The following is a 22,849-nucleotide window of genomic DNA, read 5'->3' as shown; positions in this document are numbered from 1 at the left end:
TTGGGTCTTGTGGTTTTCTTTTTAACAGATGCTAGTAATCAAAATGAAAGCAAAGCTACAGAATGTCAGGGTAAAAAGAATAAACTTGCAGTCTGCTATCGCATCTTCTGCCTTTTTATTGCTCTTCATTCTTGACCCTTCACAATGCCACATGCTTCCTGTTGGCTTTCTGTTTCCATAACATTTTGATTTTCCCCTGTGCATAAACAGCTCCCTTGGATTATGGTATCTAGCAATGTGTTTTTAAATTCATGGTATTGAGACAATTGGCCACATTTAGAACAAAATGAAGCAGGAAACAAATAAACATTATGTCAGTTAAAAACACAATTCCATAAAACGATACCCTTTAGCCATATATTTTTATTTTTTTTTTAAGTTTTTTTTAACGTTTATTCATTTTTGAGAGACAGGGAGAGACAGAGCATGAGCAGGGGAGGGGCAGAGAGAAAGGGAGACACAGAATCTGAAGCAGCTCCAGGCTCCGAGCTGTCAGCACAGAGCCAGACGCGGGGCTCAAACCCACGAGCTGTGAGATCATGACCTGAGCCGAAGTCGGATGCTCAACCGACTGAGCCACCCAGGCGCCCCTATATATTTTTCTTAAAACCGAATCAGTAATTAGTTGACTAAGATCACCAACAGTCCTGATTTCTTCTCTGTTCTCACCTTAGACTTTAATTATTTACATTGATTTAAAGATTGCGGTAATCAGATCTAAAATCTGACTCATGAGAAAGTTCTTAGTTTAAACAAAACACAAAAATTGTGGCTAGGGTTTCCCTTTCTTCCTCCTGATATATCTTATAGCAGGCGATAGGTGAAATAGGTTTGGGAGGGAGCAAGCAATAGTAAGGCAGGTTGTCTCTGATACAGTTAATGATAAGCTGAGATAAATAAATGTTGTGGCTTTGCTTAATAGATTTGCCATTAAAAACACCTCTGAGCGTTGCCTTTCTCTTGAGGTTTAGCCACAAGACTGGTGGTTATAAGGCAAAAGGTGCAGGTCAAGCAAACAGGATAGCGATCCAAGGGAAGAAGGGAAAACTCAGGAAATCACACAGGAGCAAAGGCTAGGAAGAGCAGGGGTGAAGAGTATGGTCAGCTCTTAGTGCCCGGGGTCCTTGGTCTTGTCCATTGTGTTCCCAGTCCTGATCCCTTAGTTAGCTGGCTTCTTTCAGTGGAAGTGGCTCTGAATCTCATGAAGGTCCCTGTAGCCAATGCTTGGTCAGGACCCATGGGTTAAAACAGCTAAAAGGTGTTTGGTTGTCTTTTGGCCTCCCTTCTGGGGCTGCAAGAAGAAACCTCAGAGGGGAGGAAGAGTCAAATAACCAGAGGCATCCCATTTCCTCTTTTTCCCTCAAACCTGGGGTCAGTAATTCTTCCTCTAACATTTAATATGTCTTCTCTTGTTCCATTCTGCAGCAGGACTTTCAACTCTAGAGACATTGCCGATTTATTCCCACAAGGTTGCGGCCTCTCTGCCCAGGCGGTTTTACCGTCACCTAAGTAACCTGTCACTGCCTCTGAGGGCACCTGGGATCTCTGAGCTGCCATTCCCCAGTCCTGAGCTCTTCCCCTAGGCTTCCCCACTGCCTTTCCTTCCCTCCTTCCCATCACACCAGCATCCTCAGGAAATTAGTTTCAAGAAAGGAATCACCAGGGAATATCAGAACATGAGAGAAGTTAAAAGTACATTGTGCCCTAACCAGGTTTGCCCAGGTTAACTCAAAGATCTAACCTTTGCTAGTCTTTCTAGTTCCACCTCTCAGCTCGACCCCAGGTATTTTTTTTTTTTTTTTATACTTCTTACATGGCTACTTTTGAGAAGAAAATAATTTGTTACTACTATCATTATTTTCTAATTAATATTAAAAATTATCTGACCATGCATTTCCTACCACTTACATATTATACTTTCACGTGTATTTTATTTGGTCACAACAATAACCCTAAAATACACAGAAATTATTAGGCCTGTTATGAGAGAATTAAGATTCTATGAAGGTGAACAGTTTGCTTAAGACCATATTTCTAGAAAGGGAGGTAGAACCTGTCCAAACATACAGTTTTTCCCTATTTACCTTCCCACTGTCATTATCACCAAACCATATGGGTGGCATGGAACGTAACTGTTCCTGGGTTCATTGTCTGCGTGGGTGCTAAGACACATGTTAACATGTGCAACTGAGGCCAACTAGGGGTTGATCAACTCCTCTATGTGAAGGAGAGGAAATGGGGCACAGTGATACTGTGACTTGCTTAAGGACCGCCAGCTATATTCCAGGAAATTCTGTGAGTGTTCCTGGTATCTTCCCTCAGTGTGTTTGCACACAGCAGAATTCTTCTTTGACTCTGAATCCAACTGTTTCAGGGAGGGGTTATTTGTCTTTTGCTTGTTTATTTGCCAGATCCCATGGTTTTATTAGATCAAACCATTATTTTTAAACCCCAACTGTGTGTCCCTAGTTGCTAGGAACATGTTGGTGAACAAGATATCATGGCTCCTGCTGCTTTGAAGCTTCTCATGAAGCTGGAGAAAGCAAGCATATGGATGAATTATTTCAGGGCAAGATAAGAGCAATCAGTTCTATAAAACAGGGTAATAGGATAGAGATGGCTGACGGGACAGGTTGAGCAGGGCAGAATTCTCTGAAAGGAGATGACTTTGAGCTGAATTAGAGATGAGAGCCATGTGAAGGAAGACCTAGGAGAGAACGTTCCAGGCAAAAGGAATAGCAGTTGCAAAGGTCCTAAGGCAAAAATGAAGCTGTTTATGTGCAAGAAACAGAAATGAGAGCACTGTAGCTGGGTATCGGTGGGCCTTCAGGTCAGGGAGGTAAGGCAAGAGCCAGATGGTTTAGGGCCTAATAAAACCACTAATGAGTGAGAATCTTTTTTTCTTTCTTTTTTAAAAGTTTATTTATTTTGAAAGAGAGAGAGCACAAGCTGGGGAGGGACAGAGAGAGGGGGAGACAGAATCCCAAGTAGGTTCCATGCTATTAGCATAGAGCCCCATGCTCACAAACTGTGAGATCATGAACTCACAAACTGTGAGATCATGAACTGAGCTGAGCTCAACAGTTGGACACTTAACCAACTGCGCCACCCAGGCTCCCCTCTAATTTTTTTTTTCTAAGTGCAGTGAAAAGCTACAGAGAGCTTATGGGTAAGAGAGTACATGGTTGGTAGACATTTAATTTTTTTTATAACATTTATTTTTGAGAGACAGAGCATGAGCAGGGGAGGGGCAGAGAGAGAGGGAGACACAGAATCTGAAGCAGGCTCTGAGCTCTGAGCTGTCAGCATAGAGCCTGACGTGGGGCTTGAACTCACAAACCACCAGATCATGACCTGAGCTGAAGTCAGATGCTCAACCGACTGAGCCACCCAGGCACCCCGTGGTTGACAGACATTTAGAAAAAATAATCTGTGTTATCTGAAGACTGGACTGCAAGGGGACAAGAGTAGAATCAGGGAAGTCAGTAAGGGGGTTTTTGCCATGGGCAAGAGGTAGTGGGGATTTAGATCTGGGTGTTAATAATCAATGTGGAAGAAAAATAAATCAAATCTTGGTAATGTTAAGTGTGAGGGGCCTAGTGCATTTGCAAGGAGGCAGATGAATCCATGGGTGTGGAACTCAGAAGAAGGATCTATCAGCTCTGGGAGAATTTGCGTATGGATGGCATTGAAATCCCTGGCACTGGATAAAATACCCTAGAATGTGCAACTAGGTAGGCAGGAGACCTGGGAGCAGGCCTTGCTGTGCTGTGACATTTAAGGGTGTAGTAAAAGGGAAGAAGCCAGGAGTGAAATAGGAGAAGGTTGTTGTCCCATTAGCCAAGAAAACGTTTTTCAAGGAGGCAGAGCTCCCTTGTTGGATTTGCTTCTGAGAGATTGAGTAATAGGACAGAAAAATGATTGGATTTTACAAGATGGATTTGTATATGACCTTGAAAAGCAGTTTCATTGGAGTGGTAGAGACTCAAGCCTGATTGAAAGCTTGGAAAAGGGGAGAGTGCTACTGGAAAGGAGAGAGAAAGCTGGAGGAGCATGTTAGCTGAAGGCTGGTGTGTTTAGGATGAGGAGTGCTCCTGCATTTTTAGAGAAGTGAGGGAAAACCCAGTGGTTGAGGAGAGATGGAAAAATTTCAGGAATTAAAATTTAGCAGAGTCCAGAGAAATGATATCTAAAACATAGCCTCCAGTAGATGGATTTCTTTAGAAATATTTAGAAAATGTTCATTCAGAAAAGGTAGTCAACTGGTAAAAGGGTGTTAGTCTTTGTAGTGGTTATTTAAAAGCTGGCGGAACAAGGCTTCCTCATGGGACAAGTCCCTACCCTGAGGAGAAATGACCGGGAGTCGAATCCAAATTGAGCAGGGCAGCAACACAGACACGAAAGAAGGAGAAGGTCCAGACCAACGTGGAGGTGGAGGACAGAGGCTGAAAATCCCAGGAAGCAAGGCTCACATAAAAATGAGCCACAGGCAGTATCAGGCAAGGTCAAATCCCACACAAAGTTATTATTAGGAAAAGGAGAATAAAGAGCTGAATAACAGCTCTGTGGACAATGAGGGCATCCCAGGAACCTACAATTTCAAAACAAGCTGAAAAATACTAAGAAAATGCCACAAGTCGTGAAAGACCAACACAATCAGAATTTTAAAGCCTCGGAAATAAGGCGACAGAACTCAGAAAAGAATGAGAAATAAAAGAAAAAGTCATTTCAGAACTGAAGACAAACCAGAAGCAGCACAAGAGATGCTATCAGAAGAGAAACAAGGTAAAAAGAGGAAGATTTCAAACATTAAGAAGAAATGCACAAGAGATAAAAAGGATTTGAGAAAAAGTGACCGATATTGAAGGCAAAGGAAAGTGAATGTATGGTAGTTGGGAGTACCTGAAGAAGGAAACCAAAGCAAGGAAAGAGAACAAATGGTAAAGGCTAGTTTAAGACAACTTGCTGGAAATAAAAGATTTGACACTTTATTGGAAAGAAGATACCATATGCTTGAGAATGTCAACCTGGAGAAACCAACATGAAGATAAATTCTGCAAAAACAAAAAAATTATTTGGGTATATAGCAACGGAGTAATATATTTAGGATTATCGAAGAAAGACAAAGCCAAGAATTTTGCATCCAGAAAAACCATGCCACCAAATTTTCCAACTCTCCAGACACTAACTTATTTTTTTATGATTAATTCTGGTGGTAACTACTGGAATTAGAGTCAGATTCTAAGGGGTGAAGGGCCCAGTCCCACAAGGCTGCCCTCACTTCAGACTTGAGTCACAAGCCCTGAGTCGCTAGGGTACCCATACTTCTGTCTGACTTGACTACAAAGTCAGAGGCTCCCACACACCCTTCTTCCCCTTTCTGAATTTGCTAGAACAGCTCACAAAACTCAGAGAAACATTTACTTAGGTTTACTAGTTTGTTATAAAGTATATGACAAAGGATACATACAGATGAACAGGCAGATGAAGGGGTGTATAAGGGCGAGGCCCAGAAGGGTCCTGTGTGTAAGTGCTTCTGTCCTGACGGAGTTGGGGTGTGCCACCCTCCCAGCATGTGGATGTGTTTACCAGCCTGGAAGCTCTCCAAACCCTGTAATGTAGGAGTTTCTATGTAGGCTTCATTGCTGTGGTGTGATTGATGACATCCTTGGCCATTGACTAGCTCAATCTCCAGCCCCTGTACCCTCCCCTGAGGTCTGTGTGGAGGTGGGGAGGGGTGGGATGGGATTGAAAGTTGCAACCCTCTAACCATGCCTTGGTCTTTCCTGTGATCAGCTCCCATCCGGTAGGTATTCTGGGGGCCCCCAGCCACCAGTCATCTTATTTAAATACAAAAAGACTTTTATCACTCCAGAGATTCCAGGGGTCTTAGAAGCTCTTGTGTCAGGAACCAGGGACCAAGACCTAATACTGTGTAACAAAAGATGTTCCTATCAGTCAGGAAATCACAAGGGTTTTAGGAGCTCTGCCAGGAACCAGGCACAGAGACCAGATATATGTATCTTTTTATGACACAATATCACAAGTTCAGACAGAGAAACAAAAAAGAAAGGAAACATTGATCATTTTTCTTCATTCTTTGGTTAGAATCCTCTAACCAACAGAAACTCCCCCATGAAAATGTTTGGTTACTCTGAGGTTGAATATGTAAAGGAAAGGCAGGATAAATGTTTGATTTCTTTTCCTCCTTTATTTATACTAGTTTTCAAAATAAATTGATTACCTATGGTGACCAATTAGGATTTTTTTCAATATAATTATGAATTCATAAATTTAATTCCCTCTGTAGCTTTCATTCCATTGCAGTTATTATTCTTATTGACCCTCAACTTTGGCCAGTAGATGCCTTTTCAAGTTGGATCTTGTGCCCTTAGGATGTGATTGATTCTTGACATAATTTTTGGTACTCTCCAAAACGATTAATGTGAATTTATATTTTTTTTTCTGAATTTCTATTTTAAATGAAAATATATTAGAGCTGGAAAGCGAGTTTCTGCCTCAAACACTCCTGGATTAATTGTCATTGAACGTGGAAAGGTGGTGCCATGTGACTTTTGCTGGGATTTTTTTCTTCCTAGGAATAGGAGGCATCGCCAGCATGCCGCCACTCACAGCTGTTGCTCCGGTGCCAATGGGATCCATTCCAGTTGTCGGAATGTCTCCACCTCTAGTATCTTCTGTTCCTACAGCAGCAGTGCCTCCCCTGGCTAACGGGGCTCCCCCTGTTATACAACCTCTACCCGCATTTGCTCATCCTGGTATGTGACCTGCTGAATCCACAGACTGACTTTTTACAACTTGTGTTTTACTCTTCGCTCTTAAATCTTCTGTCATCACTCTCTGATTACATTTGAATGGCATTTTATTCCAGAGGAAGATATCTTCCTTTTTTTTAAATTTAATATCTCACTTTTTCCCAACACACTGAATAGGATGTGTTAGGCTAGAGAGAGGTAACGGAGAATGAAACTATGGAGCTCTGGTACCATTATGGACAAAGGTGAACTCAACAGCTAAAACCAAGAGCATAATTTCCTTTCAAGGGCTTGACAGGAGCGACTCAAGTTCGATCAGTAGTAGTTGAACATTTTCTCTTCCCATGTGTCTGTTACTACTTTTCTTCAGCTGCTATGAATTGCTAATAAGTAAGCCATTCCCTTAGGAGAATGGGGAGGAAAAAAAGAACACAGCTATTTTTTTTTTTTTTTTTTTTTTTTTGAGGAGGTGGAGTGAATCAGGAGGAAGGGGGAAGGAAGTTGATTAAATGGCTAAATACATTAAAGACGGAGTATTACCTGCTTGCTTCATTGATAGAAAGGATTAAAAAGTTCCTGGTGTAGTTAATTTCATTTTGAGATTTTATTTGAAGTCTTTTTCCCTTTAGTGAAAAGAAAGCGTAAACTGTAGATGTGGTCTACACATCTAATGAATTCTTATCCGGGGGTAAAGTATTTTCTTAAAAAAGTACTTGGGATATGTCTGTGTAATTCAGTAGCGATGATGGCCTGGATTTTAGCCATGGGTAATGATTATGTTTGAATGGTTATTTCTCTGCCCAGTTCCCTGGATTTATTCCATCTGTCAAGATCTGTCTGTAAGTTATAGCTAAAGAATCTAAAGGCAGCACTTTTTTTTTTTCTTTTTTTAAGATTTTCTTGTCCCATGTAGTTTACCTTTCATATGTGGCCATGGCTATAGACATGATGGCAGCTGGAAAAGTTGTCGCAGTTACTTTTCAAGTAGCATCTGTGAATGCATGTGCCCTGTCTTGTTTTCTTTTGGGCTTAATAGCAAATGTTGCAAGACAATAGGCCAGGAGGTGGGGAATGTGGCTGAGACTCAGCGTATTTTCCTGGCACCCAGCTAACCAGCCCTAATGGGAATCAGACACAAAGGCTGACCCTCCCTAGCATCCCATGTTATCTGGCCGGGACTGCAAGGCTGGGACCTTTTGTTTCTTTCATCTGGACCTAATACTTCTGCTCCTTTAGCACAGTTAAGAAAATGCCATCCTATGTATTTAAGCTGTTGCTTCTTTAACTATGGGAACAGATCCCGTAAGATGTGATTACAGGGGCATCTGGGTGGCTAAGTCGGTTAAGCGGCCAACTCTTGGTTTTGGCTCATGATTTCACAGTTTGTGGGTTCAAGCCCTGCGTCGGGCTCTGTGCTAACATTGAGGAGCCTGCTTGGGATTCTCTCTCTGCCCCTCCCCTGCTTGTGTGCTCTCTCCTCTGTCTCTCTCAAAATAAATAAATAAATAAATAAATAAATTTACAAAAAAAAAGATGTGATCTGAAACTTTTAACAAAGAGTTATGGATTGTAAACATTACTACTTAGTAAGGTGATTTTCAGTAGGAATGAGTAAATCTAGAAAAAATTTTGGCAAGGGGCAGGGAGTGGAGGAAATCACTCTTTTTGAGTCCAGGGTAGTAAGGGAGGAATAATTTCTGCCTCAGATTTGGTGAGTATATATTTTAATTTTCACTAATAGGAAAATGTTTCTTTTCTTTGTAGGATTAAAATTATTCACCATTTATTTATTTTTACAGCAGCCACATTGCCAAAGAGCTCTTCCTTCAGTAGATCTGGTCCAGGGTCACAATTAAACACTAAATTACAGAAGGCACAGTCATTTGATGTGGCTAGGTAAGTGTGCTTATTTCTAAATGGGCATTGGATTAAAGCCATTATCTGATTAACATCTAAAACTGAAAGTGAATTAACTATGTTCTTTATTATCTTTTATTTTGTAGGATGCCAATAATTAGTTCTGGATAATGTTACTAGGTTTTATCACTTACATGTTGTAGAAATGACAAATAAAGAACATGACATTTCCTTAAAAAACTTCGGGTGTTCTTTTTTTAATAACAAAAACAAATAGCTACTAGTTTTACTAACGTTTAAAAATAATAAAATAGAACTCCAGGTAGGAGGGGGAAATTAACTCTTTTCTATTAACCCTTTACATATTTATAGAAAATTTTATATGAAGATTAGAGCCACAGTTGGCCTTATCTTTTATTCTATCTCAGATAATCTCATGGAATTTGCCCAAGATAACATAGCTCCTAAATGATAGAGCCAGGAGTTTAACTGAGTTCTTTCTGATTTTAAGGCATGAGTTCTTACCTGAAAGTTTGTTCTGAAAACTTCAGTTGATGGTGGTACACAGATACTTGTCTTCCACTCGTTAAGGTTTTATTCCTAAGACTCAGGAACATTGCTCAACATCTACTTGCCAAACACCTTGTTAATCCCATTCTGTGCCCCCAACCACCTGCAGTAGATACCGGCTCAGAATTGTGAATTAGGAAATAAACCCAAAGAAGCAATCATCCTCACTTACAGTTTACATTTTACCACAAGGTAGAACTGAGATTTAAACTCAGATGATCCAACACTGAGTTCCCTATTTCTTAGTCTTTCTCCTATACATGCTGAAGTTTTGAGTTTTCTGTGACTCTCCACAAGGGATTTTGAAATCTGCCTTAAAATTGATATGTGACTGGGGCACCTGGGTGGTTGGTTCAGTTGGTTAAGCATCCCATGACTCTTGATTTCGCCTCAGGGCGTGATCTCACGACTTGTGGGTTCAAGGCCCCCCACCCCCCACCCGGGCTCTGCCCTGATAGTGCGGAGCCTACTTGGGCTTTTCTCTCTCTCTGCCCCTCCCTCTCTCTCTCTCAATATAAATAAACAAACTTAAAAAGAAAACATTAAAAAATTGATTTGTGCCATAAGAATGAATAAGTAATCAGTATTAGCGAACCGTAATGTTATTAAGGCAACTGGTTGTGGGGGGGTCAGATTGGTAGTCATCTTTTTAGTAATTTCAATTTCCAGCAAATTTGTAGAATGTGGCATCTAATTTTTGGTTACCTGCTAATGAGTTTTTAGTCCCTTTAAGTTTTCAGGGAAGTCTCGGCAGAAAACTATGACTTGATAAGTGTAATCTGGGGCAGCTTCTGTGTGCAACACCCTATATTCCTGGGGTGCAGGAGAAAGATAATTAGCTTTTGACAAATAGGCAAGAGTTGGAATCAGCATAAATTAGTTAGTTTAAAATGAGAGGGCTGTTGCAGAAGTACTCACAGCAGAATCGACCTTGGTAAGTGTTTTTTATTAAGAAATTTATAATAGTTGAAAACGTGAATGTAATTAGGTACTCTTAAAGTGCTTGGGAGCCGTTTACAATGCATTATGAAGTATATGTTGTTAAGTATAAGTGCATAGGTAACACATGTAAATGATGACTGAGAGGTTCAATTTATGATTAAAACTTTGCTTTTACATATGAGGAATAGATATCTTTGTTGAAATGAAAGGAAATTGCAAATGGGGTATTAGTTACAATCTGTTCTGGAAGTGAAATGCCATCGAGAGCTTAGCCATTGTGTTTAAATTGCCCTATTTAGACACCAGACTCTAACAAGCCATAGGTACCAATGTGATACTTAACTCGGGAACAACTCTGAGGACCTCGTCACTAAGGAGGTGTAGACCCAGTTGACTCCTGGCAGGGGTTTTCTTGGGTCAGGCTTGCTGCACATTGGCAAGAAAAGGTCAGCACTTGATTGCGCTTAAAGAAAGCAAAGCCCCTTCCATTACCGCCCCACTGATTTGCCGTGACCCTGGAAATGTTCTGTTCTCTCTGGGCAACTCTCCATTTGTGGGAATTTAAACTTCCCAGAATGAAATGATTTCCCTTCATTAAGAACTATATCCTGTCTTTTGCTGAATAGAAAGTTACCCATGTTAAAGAATTAATACCTTTAAAGGCAGCTACCTGTTTGCTATCAGCATTGCTTTTTGAGCTGAAAGAGAACTGTTCTAGAAGTTAGGAAAAGCCTGGACATTTTTGTATCATTTTAGATCCAAAGAGGTCTTTCCATATTTTGTAGAGGCTTCCAGTTATTAAATTGTGTGTATAACTTGGAACAGCCACTTATTCTATTGTGTTTACCCTTGATTCTGGAAAAATAATGAGCATGTCTGTTTTGAGAGAAATGTTCATAACCTTAAAATATGGAAATACTCATTACAGAAAATTCAGAAGTAATGATTAGAAAGCTAATAAAATGTTAAAGCTGGTTTTCTCGGGAAGTTCGTAGTTTACTGGTGTTAAAAGAATGTAAATATGTTCTTCACTGTTCATCCTTTTACCCCTCCTTCCTCTTCCCCACAGTGCCCCTCCCGCGGCAGAATGGGCTGTCCCTCAGTCATCCAGACTGAAATACAGACAGTTATTCAATAGTCATGACAAAACTATGAGTGGACACTTAACAGGTATTTGCAAATGAGAATTAATTTTGTGAAATATGATTTTTATTCCAAATCCAAATTGCTTCCAGATGTTGGGCCAAAGATATTTTCCAAATGCCTTTCTCTATTTGCTTTTTTCTAAACAAGGTTTTTATTGTCCTTCTTATGTTAAGTTCTCATCTACTGATAATGCCACAGTGCCTAAGGCTTTGACCCCATTGCTTCTTGGTAAATGGAACATAGACCAAGGATCTTTCTGCACAGTGGATCCCACCAGTACGCAAATCAAAGCACTCTCGCACAGAAGCACTGCTGTAAACCAAAACTGGTTCAGGTTCTGAAGTTCAACTTAGTAGATGAACTTGAAACTGTCTACTCAAAGAGTCAGCATTCAAGGCAGTATGCAGGGTGGAAGTAAGTGGCTGGTGAGTTTGGCACCTGGCTCTGCCACTAACTAGCTGGAGGTCACTTTTCCTATTTAGATCTCATTCCTTGTACAAGGGGCCAGAGTTAAGTTATATGAACTCCGAGGGTTTAAAAATAAAAAAAAGATTCTGTTATTTACATCAGAAGGATAGAAAGGATTTTAGGATACTCTCCAGAAACCTTTCTACAGCCTCCAGGCTCCAAGCTGTCGGCACAGAACCTGACACAGGGCTCGAACCCATAGACCATGAGATCATGACCTGAGTCGAAGTCAGAAGCTTAATCAACTGAGCCACCCAGGGGTCCCTCCAGAAACGTTTCTAATGAGAGTTAAACACTTAAAATTGATTAGAGAATTATAAAGAAAATTGTAATTTTAATAAAGGAAAATAGAGACATCTGATACAAACTTTGAGAAAGAAAAAAATGTGACTGTCCTCTAACAAATACAGAAGGAAGGCGAGAGAGTTAATTTGCCTGAAGTGGAGACGCACTGGTATATAACACAAAATTTAAAGTTCTGATTCTATCTTACTATATTACAATTGCAATTTTTACTTCAAAAAGAAAAATTCATCTGTTAAAAAATTTCAGGGTTCAGTGAGATTTGGAAGGGTCTGATCTAATCTTGAGCCTTATCCCTCATAAAGTGTCTCACAGTTTTCTCAAATAAGGATATATTTATATCTGGGGGGGGGTGCAAAGTGTAGTTATACACAAATATTCTAAATGCCACGCTCACTCTCTGCTAAAACAGTACCTGTCATTTTTATACATGGCATGAGAAACCAGTCCAGCTCATCCAAGCACTGAAGGAATATTCAATAGTGATAGTTTTAAGTATAATGCAACGTGGTTTATTTCACACCAGTGCTCCAAACAGACCCAGAACTGCATTGTCCATAAATCTGAAAACAATTTTTCAGGGCATTGTTGGTGTATGCTGTGAATGAGTTAGGTAGTATTCAGATGTGACATTGATGTGGAAATTCTTTCTTGGGAGGATGTGTATTTTATGACTGAAGTGCGGTGTCTTCATTCCAAAGATGACGACCCAGTCACTCGAATATTTAGAACTTTTAATATCTGAGACAAACAGTAAAATTTGAAATATACGAGAAAGAGCAGATTTGTGTTAATATTCATCTACATACTTACTACTGTCTTGTCCTGGAAAGAATTCATTTTTATTTATTTATTTATTTATTTTAATGTTTATTTATTTTTGAGACAGAGAGAGACAGAGCATGAATGGGGGAGGGTCAGAGAGAGGGAGACACAGAATCCGAAACAGGCTCCAGGCTCCAGCTGTCAGCACAGAGCCTGACGCGGGGCCCGAACCCACGGACCCCGAGATCATGATCTGAGCTGAAGTCGGACGTTTAACCGACTGAGCCACCCAGGCGCCCCTGTCCTGGAAAGAATTTAAAATGGGAATTTTATCTTCAAGCTAGATCTTTGTATAGTCGTGTAAAATAGATTTATTACAGTAAACTTAAAAATAATAAGTGAAAGAAATTTGTTTTCCCTTTATGAGGAATCAATATAGGCTGTGTTTTAGACTAAATAAAACTGGATGGAAGCAGACCTGGTTTGTTGTGATGGATGAAATACAAAGATAATGGTCATGATCACAGCTATGAAAATAATGATTTGAGTCCTGAACCCCAAAGCAGTTACTCGTTCAGTTTAAGGATAAGAAGACTATCAAGAAACTTGAGAAGAGGTCCCAGATCATAGAGGCCCAAATGAAATATATAATTTAATATTCTTAATCTCATGTTTTTCTTCTCTTGTAGTTTTGTTTTGTGTGTGTGGATTCTTGTTTTGAAGGAGTCAAAAAGCAATTTTACAACTTACATGTAATTAGAATTTTTAAATCTAATGCAGTAGCTCTCAGCCTTGCAGTTGTGACATCCTGGTGTTATGAACACCAGTTAAAGTATAGGATTTGTGGAAAATGTATGTTTTAATATTAATTAGAGTAGGATATAGGTCATCCTTAGACCGTGACTTCCACCCGCTTGCATTCACTTGTGTTTTGGAGTGGAGTGGAATTATAGTTAGCACTCCCAGGAATTGTGTGTAACCTGCAGCTTAGCAGATCTGTGCTGTAGCCTATGTTAATATACTGTTGTTAATTCCCATTGTTAATATACTGTTGTTGGTGATTAGAGGGATTGCTGATTGCTGCTGTGTTTTATTTTCACATACTTCTTTTGGATGCTACCAATTTCTTTTCTTTTTTTTTTTTAAATGTTTATTTATTTTTGAGAGAGAGATTGACAGAGTGTGAGGAGGGGAAGGGCAGAGAGAGAGAGACAGAATCTGAAGCAGGCTCCAGGCTCTGAGCTGTCAGCGCAGAGCCTGATGCAGGGCTCGAACTCACAAACCGCGAGATCATGACCTGAGCTGAAGTCGGACGCTCAACCAACTGAGCCACCCAGGTGCCCCATGGATGCTACCAATTTCTGGCTACATCTGTAAGAGTATGTTGTGGGCATAATGCCATTGATTGGTCCTAAGCAGAAGAAAGTGAGGCTGTCTGAGCTCATGATAGGAGCTTGTCCACCATGGGAAGTGAAGCTAATCTAGCAGTGGCACAATTTACCCCCCTGGGCTGATTTAGCTGATACACCTGCTTAGGTGGACACCCCCTTGTTCCTTCACAACTGGATGTGTACGCTATTACACGCTCTTAAAAGAGACAATCTTATAAAATAGAGAGGGCCCATTCTATAATTAAGTTTCTATATGTAGCTGTAGAATTCTGACAACTTCATCAATGCTAGCCTTCTCCTCAAAGAGGAATTTTCTTATCTTGCATTCTGAACCAATGAACGTGCTACTTGGTTATTCATATATTAATCACAAAAGCTAAAGTCTTAGTCATTGTTTGTGATAAATTAACTTCATTTAATTATCTGGGGCACCTGGGTGGCTCAGTCATTTAAACTTCGTTTCATTTCTCTGTCCTTTCCATGCATGCTTCCCTATGCAAACATGGATGCCCATGTAGGGTTTAGGAACTTGGGATTTCTGTTTATCCCCATAATGTTTCCATATAAGCCAGTACTACAAAACTGGTATCTTCTTATGGATGTAGGCTTCCACAGGATAGTTCTCTGTACTCAGAGTTCAATTTTATGCTGTTCTGTTATGATAAGAGGCCATCTTAGGTGTTGGTGGTCTATTTTGATGCTTCATAACCTTGTCTTAGGACATATAGAGTCAAGTATGAGAATCACAAAAGACAATTGTGGCCTTCTAGTATGGTATTTAACAAACTTTTTCTGTAAAGAGCAAAATCATAAACATGTTAGGCTTGCATTTTAGTCTGTCACAACTACTCAACTTTGCCATTGTAGTACAGAAGTAGCCATATTGTCATGCTTAAGTGAATGGGCATGGCAGTGTTTCAATAAAATTTTATTTACAAAAACAGATGGTGGACCAGATTTGGCCTGTGGGCTGTGGTTTACCAATCCCTGTTCTAGATCATTTCCCTCACTTCAGAGAGGAAGGAACTTCCTCTTAGAGAGTGAAAGTACTTTTGTTAATGTCATATGTCATTAGGGAGTAGGAAGAGTCAGGACTGGCATCCAAATCTCCTGATATCCATCCAGGTCCAGGACCAGTTCTTTTTTTTTTTTGTTAATTATTCCATTTTTAAAATATAATTTATTGTCAAGTTGGCTAGCAGACAGTGTATACAGTGTGCTCTTGGTTTTGGGAGTAGATTCCTATGATTCATCGCTTACATATAACACCCATGCTCATCCCAAGTGCCCTCCTCAATGCCCATCACCCATTTTCCTCTCTTCCCCGCCCCACCTCCATCAACCCTCAGTATTGGGAGTAGGTGAAATACTAACTTTTATATAGTTCTGAAGTGGAGAGGATTGTTACAAGCATAAATTAAAGCATTCACTAAAGTTTTGCTAATTTCGTGTTCCAGCATGCTAAGTACAATATTAAAGACTAAACAAAATGATCAGTGTACTTTCCTCATATCCCACAAACTTTTTAGAGCTTTCACATTAATTCAGTAAAGATTGCTTCTTAGGATTGTATTCTTAGATACTCTCAGTACACGTGCACACACACATACACAAGCGCACACACACACGCACACACACACTCATCCAGCAGGAATGTGTACATCTGTTTTGCCAAAACTTAGAATGCTCACTGTTCTAAAAAACAAGTGAAAAAAAGCCCCAAACTGAAAACTACCTGAATGCCCATCAACAGAATGATACATAGATTATTACATATTCACAAAATGATACACCACACAGCAGTTAGGGTTAATGTTCTGCAACGTTGAGTAAAATAGGCCAAATTTAACAAGGTCACACTGTACTGTTAGAAGTTAGGCCTCACTTGGTCGAAGGGATGATTAGAAGGCAGATGGAGAGGGCTTCTGAGGTGCTGTTTCATAATTGGGTATGGTTTACTTGGCCGTTTTGAATTTGGAAAATTAAGCTGTAAACCTGTGCACATGTAAAAATACATATGTATATGTTCATGTGTGCTTTTCTGCCTATATTTTATATGTAAATAAAAGAATATTGTCTGTAATATTAACTACCATTAAGTAAGCGCTTTCTACGTGTTAGCATTATGCTAAGTTCTGTGTTATAGTTTCTTATTTGATGAAGCACAGTCTTGTAAATCTGAAAAGGACCTCTGAAATGAGAAAATTTGGTCCATGGGGCGCCTGGGTGGCTCAGTTGGTTATGCATCTGACTTGGGTTCAGATCATGACCTCACAGTTTGTGAGCTCGAGCTCACTGGGCTCTCTCCTGTCAGCACAGTGATCCTCTGTCTCCCTCTCTCTCTGCCCCTCCCCCATTCTCAAAAATAAATAAATAAACATTTAAAAAAAAAAAAAAAAAAAAAGCAAACTCGGTCCAATTAGTAGGGAAACTGCCTGCCGGCCCCAAGTCACATGGCAAGTTCTCGGGCACTTTGTGTGCTGACACACTGGGGTGATTCTCAGAGGTCCCTAACCACTATTGCTTGCTGTGTAAAAACACATCCATTTTTGTGGGTTTGATGAGGTGCCAATTTGAAAAATGAAATAGCTAAAAGCAAAAATCTATACACAGCAATCTTGCCAATATAATGGTTTAGAATTCCTTGGTCCGTCGTTGGTTGTCCTGGGACCACACCTTGTGAGTCAGTGATAGAAGACATATTTGTCTCTCTCTCCCTAACACTGGTTTATTTTAACACTCAGAATTTCCCACTGTAGACTTCATCTGATATCTAAGGCCAGTTTCATGCCAGAGGTGCAGATATTTACAAGTATTTTAAGAATTGAGACCTGATTTTGAGAGCAGAGTTGGAATTCCGGGAATTCTTTTATTGCTAACATCAGAAATGGTTGTGATATTAGACTTGAGCAAGTCACTTTTTTTTTTTTTTTTTTTTTAAGACTGTGTAATAAAATGGTTACAAGAGTTGTTCTCTCTAAGGTCCCTTCCTTCTCTAAGATTCTCTGAATCTTCTCTAAATGTGTCTGATAGTAGTCACGGTGGAGACAGCAGGCGGTGGCAGAAGATACTGAATTTAGAGGCCTTCAGTTTTGTAAATAAAAGCCTGATTCAAATAGAGATGGCAGTCTGGACAAAAGGGCAGGTTATATTTTGAAACTAATCTTTTACATACTCTTTTCTCATTAAGCATTGATTTAACAAGAATTTATTGAGTATGTTCCAGATGCTGTGCTGTGCTTTGTGTGTTTTCCCCTTTTCATTGGCGCTTAATTTCCTTTTGAAAAAGCCCCTTGGGTCATAGCAAATATTGTTCAAAGCACTGTGATTGCAAGAGATTGCAGAGTGCTTAAGTGCACAACACTGGTCTTCCTGGACAGTGAAGATTTGCTGATTCATCTTTGTATTTTTTTTTCCCCCCCGGATTCTGTTTAGGTCCCCAAGCAAGAACTATTCTTATGCAATCAAGTTTACCACAGGCTCAGCTGGCTTCAATTTGGTAAGGAATGAAAAGTTCCTTGGTTTGTATAAAGTGGCTTACGTTGGTATGGCTTAATGGGTCTTCAGATTGATACGATTATTTATAGATGGGGACATAGGGATTGTGCTTAATTTTCCAATCAGCTGTGATGATTACCTCTCTTTTCCCCCTTTTTGATTTTGAAAAATACAAAAGCAGAGAGATTAATGAATGCTCAAGAACTCCTAACACAGTTTAAGTAAGTCTCAACTTGTGTCTGCCCTGGTTCTCCCCTCCTCCTTCCTGGTTATTTTAAGTCAGATCTCAGTGATTATATCATTTTCATCTGCAGATATTTCAGCTTGTATCTCCAAAAGGGATTTTTTTTAAGAGGACTATAATTATCAGTAGTCGAATAAAAAATTTTCAGTAGTAATTCTTATTAAGTTAATCAGGTAGTGTTCAAATTCCTTAGGCTGACTTGTGATTTTTTTGTAGTTGATTGGTTCAAACCAGATGTAAATAAATCTATATTTTGCATCAACTCATTGACACGTTTAAGTGTTCCAAAAACTTCCCCTTGTTCTCCACCCTCACCCCCCAAAAGAAAAACCCGGATATTTTGTCCTATAGTTTCTCCAGTCTAACTTTTGATGGTTGCATCCTTGTGTTAATTTACTCCTGTGAGTAGATTGGTCATTGGATCTAGAGCAAGGTTTCTCCACTTAACACTGTTGGCCATTTGGGCCCCATACTTTTTTGTTGTCGGGGACTGTTCTGTGTATTATAGGTTGTTCAGTAGACTCTCTGGTCTCTACCTACTAGATGCCAGTAACATGACCCCCATCCCCAGGTGTGACAAAGATGTCTCCATATACTGACAAATGTCCCTGGGATACAAAATCATCCCACTCATGAGAACCACTCATCAAATTCAAGTTTGATTTTTTTTTTTTTTTTTTTTTTTGCAAGACTACATGAGAGATATTACTGTGTACTTCCACTGGGCGGAGGAGGGAGGGCACATAAATGTCTCTGGCTATTTTGTAATGATTTTTAATAGCTTGAATTGCTTTAATTGCTTACATGTGAGGTTCATGATTTTGCCGTAGGGCCCATTGATATGGTTGCTTCATAAGTGGTCACGCTCTAGTGCTAGTCCCTTCACCCATCCTGGTTCCTTCTGCTTTGTGTTAAAGGATCTTCCTTTTGCAATCGAATAATAATAGAGCAGTTAATAAACACAATAGACCAGTTAATACGACACATCCAGATCTCTTTAAGTCTGGGTATGTGCCAGTATCCTAGGACCCTCTGAAATATAAACTTGAGATCTAACATTTGTGGAGGTTGACTGGCAGTTTATTAGGTATGTTTGTGACACTGGAATATATTGAAATGCTTAAGTTTCTCACTTATAACCTGCTCTCTCTTAAAAAAAATACTTGAGACTTATCCTGCTAGAGTGTTATTATATTCCCTTTCTATACAACAAAAAGGTATTTTAATTAAATGTTTGCAGCGATTATTTAGGCAAGTAGTGGGGGGAAAAAGAACTCCACTGCCTTCTAATGGAATTTACCCAGGAGTGGCTGGTGATGGGGCATGGGAAGGAGGAGAGGATAAGACAGAGCTGGCAGGAGCCTGGCATCTGGAAATTACAAAGCTAGAGGGACAGAAAAGAGATCAGTGGCTGCCAGGGGCTGTGGGCAAGGCAAGGGGGTGACTGAGAGACTTGGGGGAATTTTGGGTGGTGATGGAACTATTGCGTGTGGTGTGATACACAACTGACTGAATTCAGTTACACAACTGAATCTGTCAAAACTTGCAGAACTGTGCTCTAGAAAGGGCAAATGTCACTGCATGGACATTTATACCTTAAAACTGAAAACCAAAACGGTGTATGCCACCTAAGGAAGTTTTAGACTTAAGAGGAGTTTCTTGATTTATGGCCTCAGCAGAGCCGGTTTCCCAACGCAGTATCTGTCCTGTTCGCATTCTGGTGAACAGCTCTGTTGTCTGGCATCCTCTTTTGGTGTTGTTAAGTAAAATCGCATTCTTGGACTTGCTGGAAAAATCTGTTCACTGTCATTAACTCTTAGGGCATGTCGATTCTGGGGAGAGGTGGCCGTTGATCTTGAGATTAAGGAGCAGCAAACCCCTTGACTCTGAGGCAGAAGGCCATAAGGATCCACCCCTGTGGGTCTAGATCAGCCACAGGCCAACTAACCTAAATGGGTGGAACCTGGCCTGCATCTGTTTCTAGAAGGTTTTCCGCTCATTTGTTTATGGATCATCCACGGCTGCTTTCCTGCTGCAAGGGCAGAATTCAGTGTGATAGAGACCGTGTCTTGGAAAGCTTAAATGTTTACTATCTGACCTGATAGTTTGCCGAGCATAGTGTTTAAAGACACATAAAATGTGGGTATGATGCATTTTAAATGGGCTGGCAGGGATTGAGAAGAGCATAATTATAATCATAGTTAACATTTGCTGAATGCCATCCCAACTGTATGGATTGTCTCATTTTTATCTTTCCAACAGTATTATGAAATAGGCACTATTTTTATAAACCGACGAGGCATAGAGAGACTCAATTGGCCTAGAGTCAGAATAAGAAAACAGAACATTTCAATCACTCATGAATAGTAACAAGCATGCATTTTCGTGAAGTTAGGAAATAATTAACTTCTTTGAATAGGAATCTTTCCGACATTGATCAAGATGGAAAACTCACAGCAGAAGAATTTATCCTGGCTATGCACCTGATCGATGTAGCCATGTCTGGCCAACCACTGCCACCTGTCCTGCCTCCAGAGTACATTCCGCCTTCCTTTAGGTAAAGAACATTTGGCTCTTATAAGAAACTGTGTGTTTGGTATGTGAATTTCAAACGGGGCTTTGTTGGCTACGTATCTTTTGCTCATTTTTATTCCTGGTAAGTAAATGAAATATCCAAGAAGTGAAGAAAATCTGATCTAGGTCCTGTGTTGATCTTGGACCTGTTTTCTTTAAAGTATTCATAGTATATTAGTAAAATACCAAAAGAGGGATGATTTTTGTACCAATCTATATAGTCAGAGTTCAGCAAAAATGTTAGCAGTTAAAGTAAAACTAAAATAACTTGTATGTGGACGACAAGGCAGGGAGGGATGCCTGGGTGGCTCAGTCGGCTAAGCGTCCAACTCTTGATTTTGGCGCAGGTCATGATCTCATGGTTGTGGGATTGAGTCCCACATGAGGCTCCCTGCTGAGCATGGAGCTGGCTTGGGCTTCTCTCTCTCTTCCTCTCTCTCTGCCCCTTCCTCCCCCCCCCAAAAAAAAAAATAAGAGGAAAGAAGGCAGGGAAATTCTGCCTGTGAATTCTATACATTGGATAGGCAACAAAATACTGGCAATGTAGAAATTATAGTCAGGAAGCTAATTAAAGAAAATTATCCTAGTCTGAAACACAGTTTCAGTAGAGATATCAAGAGTAGACCAAGGTCCAGTTTGGAGAGATCTGCAGTGACTGGTATCCTCTACCTACACACACCACACACACCTCTCCTCCCGGACAACGATGTCTTTTTTTTTTTTTTTTAAATTTTCTTTTTTTTAACGTTTTATTTATTTTTGAGACAGGGAGAGACAGAGCATGAACGGGGGGGGGGGGGGGGGAGTCAGAGAGAGGGAGACACAGAATCTGAAACAGGCTCCAGGCTCTGAGCTGTCAGCACAGAGCCCGACGCGGGGCTCGAACTCACGGACCGCGAGATCATAACCTGAGCCAAAGTCAGCCACTTAACTGACTGAGCCACCCAGGCGCCCCCAGACAATGATGTCTTTAGGCTTTAATTTAGAAGACAAACATGAAATCTTACAAGCACAAAGAACAGAAAACACACACACACACAAATAAGACTTTCTGGGAAAGCCGAGGGGAAGGAATTCCCACAAAAGGAAAAGAAACAGTGCCGTTGCTGTGAGCACATACATGGAGTGAGCTGAGAAAATTGACTGTAGGAAGAAATGGTAGTTGGGCGGTTTGTAAGGTCTGACAGTTGCAAAAATCACAAGAGACACAAGGCTGGAAGCTGATAAAAAAAAAAAAAGCGCATTAAAACAAAAAGGTAGATTGGTTTCAAAGAGCAAGGTTAATGGTTTAAGGTGAAACTAATCAGGCAACTAAGTGATTTGTTTTAGGGACTGTGAAGTGTAGAGATTTCATGTGTTTATTATGAGATAAAATGGAAAAAAAGATTTTGTAAGGGGAAGAGAGAGGCTTCCATTCAGCTGAGCTGCTAATCTTCCTTGAAGGATTTAATGTTCCGTAAAAGGGTAATGGTAACAACAGTGAACTCTTGATTGTGGACCCAGGCACCGTTCTAGACACTCGATGCCTACACTGAATTAATAATAATCACAATAATTAAAGATTAGACACTCGATGATTATTCACTAATTCAGCCCTTCGCAATTGCCCTGATTTAGGTGATAATTCTAAATATCCAGATAAGCTTGGCACTCAGCCTCCGGTAGCATTCACGTACTCATTTTTAAAAAGCTCTTTGTAAACAGGACCAGATCTTTATCTTTTCCTCACGATACATGAGATTTTCTCCATGATGTGGCATCATCTTTAAAAACTCTTTTCCACCGTTGGCTCGGTGCTACCTAGACGGCTTTGTGTGAATCCATTTTTTTTTTTTTTTGCTTTGTTTCCCCAATTGCAGACGAGTTCGATCTGGCAGTGGTATATCTGTCATCAGCTCAACGGCAGTAGATCAGAGGTTACCAGAGGAGCCAGTTTTAGAAGATGAGCAACAACAGCTAGAGAAGAAATTGCCCGGTAAGGCAGTCTTTCCATTTCAGTTACATCATATTAGAGGTTTTCCGCCTCTAAGGCAAAGACGGGGGTAAAAAGAAATGTAGCTTCTGACATTCTTGCTGTATTCCCTTAACTGACCTTAGAAAGGAGACACTTTTAACATGTCTTGGATTTGACTATAGGTAGAGAAATAAGAACATTATGTACTTGGCTACTTTTAAACTGAAATCTGATTATTTACCAGCAAACAAAAATTTTATAGCTGTTATTTATAGAACACTCGAAGTTGGTAAACCTTTACAGTGCTTGCTTAGTACCACCAGTGCCGAAATAGGATGTAAAACTGCCTCTTGTTATTTTT

General features: G+C 40.1%; 1 protein-coding gene across 7 annotated transcripts in view; it reads left to right on the top strand.

Annotated features, from left to right (window-relative positions):
• The window catches only part of ITSN1 (intersectin 1), a 217,486-nt gene that overhangs the window by 82,563 nt on the left and 112,074 nt on the right, over nt 1–22,849 (top strand). For all 7 annotated transcript variants that reach the window (XR_006207652.1, XM_042956710.1, XM_042956707.1 and 4 more), the window contains exons 6-11: nt 6,600–6,779; nt 8,576–8,672; nt 11,215–11,315; nt 17,654–17,717; nt 20,380–20,517; nt 22,394–22,509. Coding sequence is in view for 6 of the 7 variants with exons in the window: in XM_042956710.1 (XP_042812644.1) it covers nt 6,600–6,779; nt 8,576–8,672; nt 11,215–11,315; nt 17,654–17,717; nt 20,380–20,517; nt 22,394–22,509 (696 nt within the window). In the remaining variant the exon portion in view is untranslated. The remainder of the gene's footprint in view (nt 1–6,599; nt 6,780–8,575; nt 8,673–11,214; nt 11,316–17,653; nt 17,718–20,379; nt 20,518–22,393; nt 22,510–22,849) is intronic.

The sequence above is a fragment of the Panthera tigris genome, chromosome C2 (genome assembly GCF_018350195.1).
Source record: "Panthera tigris isolate Pti1 chromosome C2, P.tigris_Pti1_mat1.1, whole genome shotgun sequence".
NCBI lineage: Eukaryota > Metazoa > Chordata > Mammalia > Carnivora > Felidae > Panthera > Panthera tigris.
This window is presented reverse-complemented; position numbering and strand designations above follow the sequence as displayed.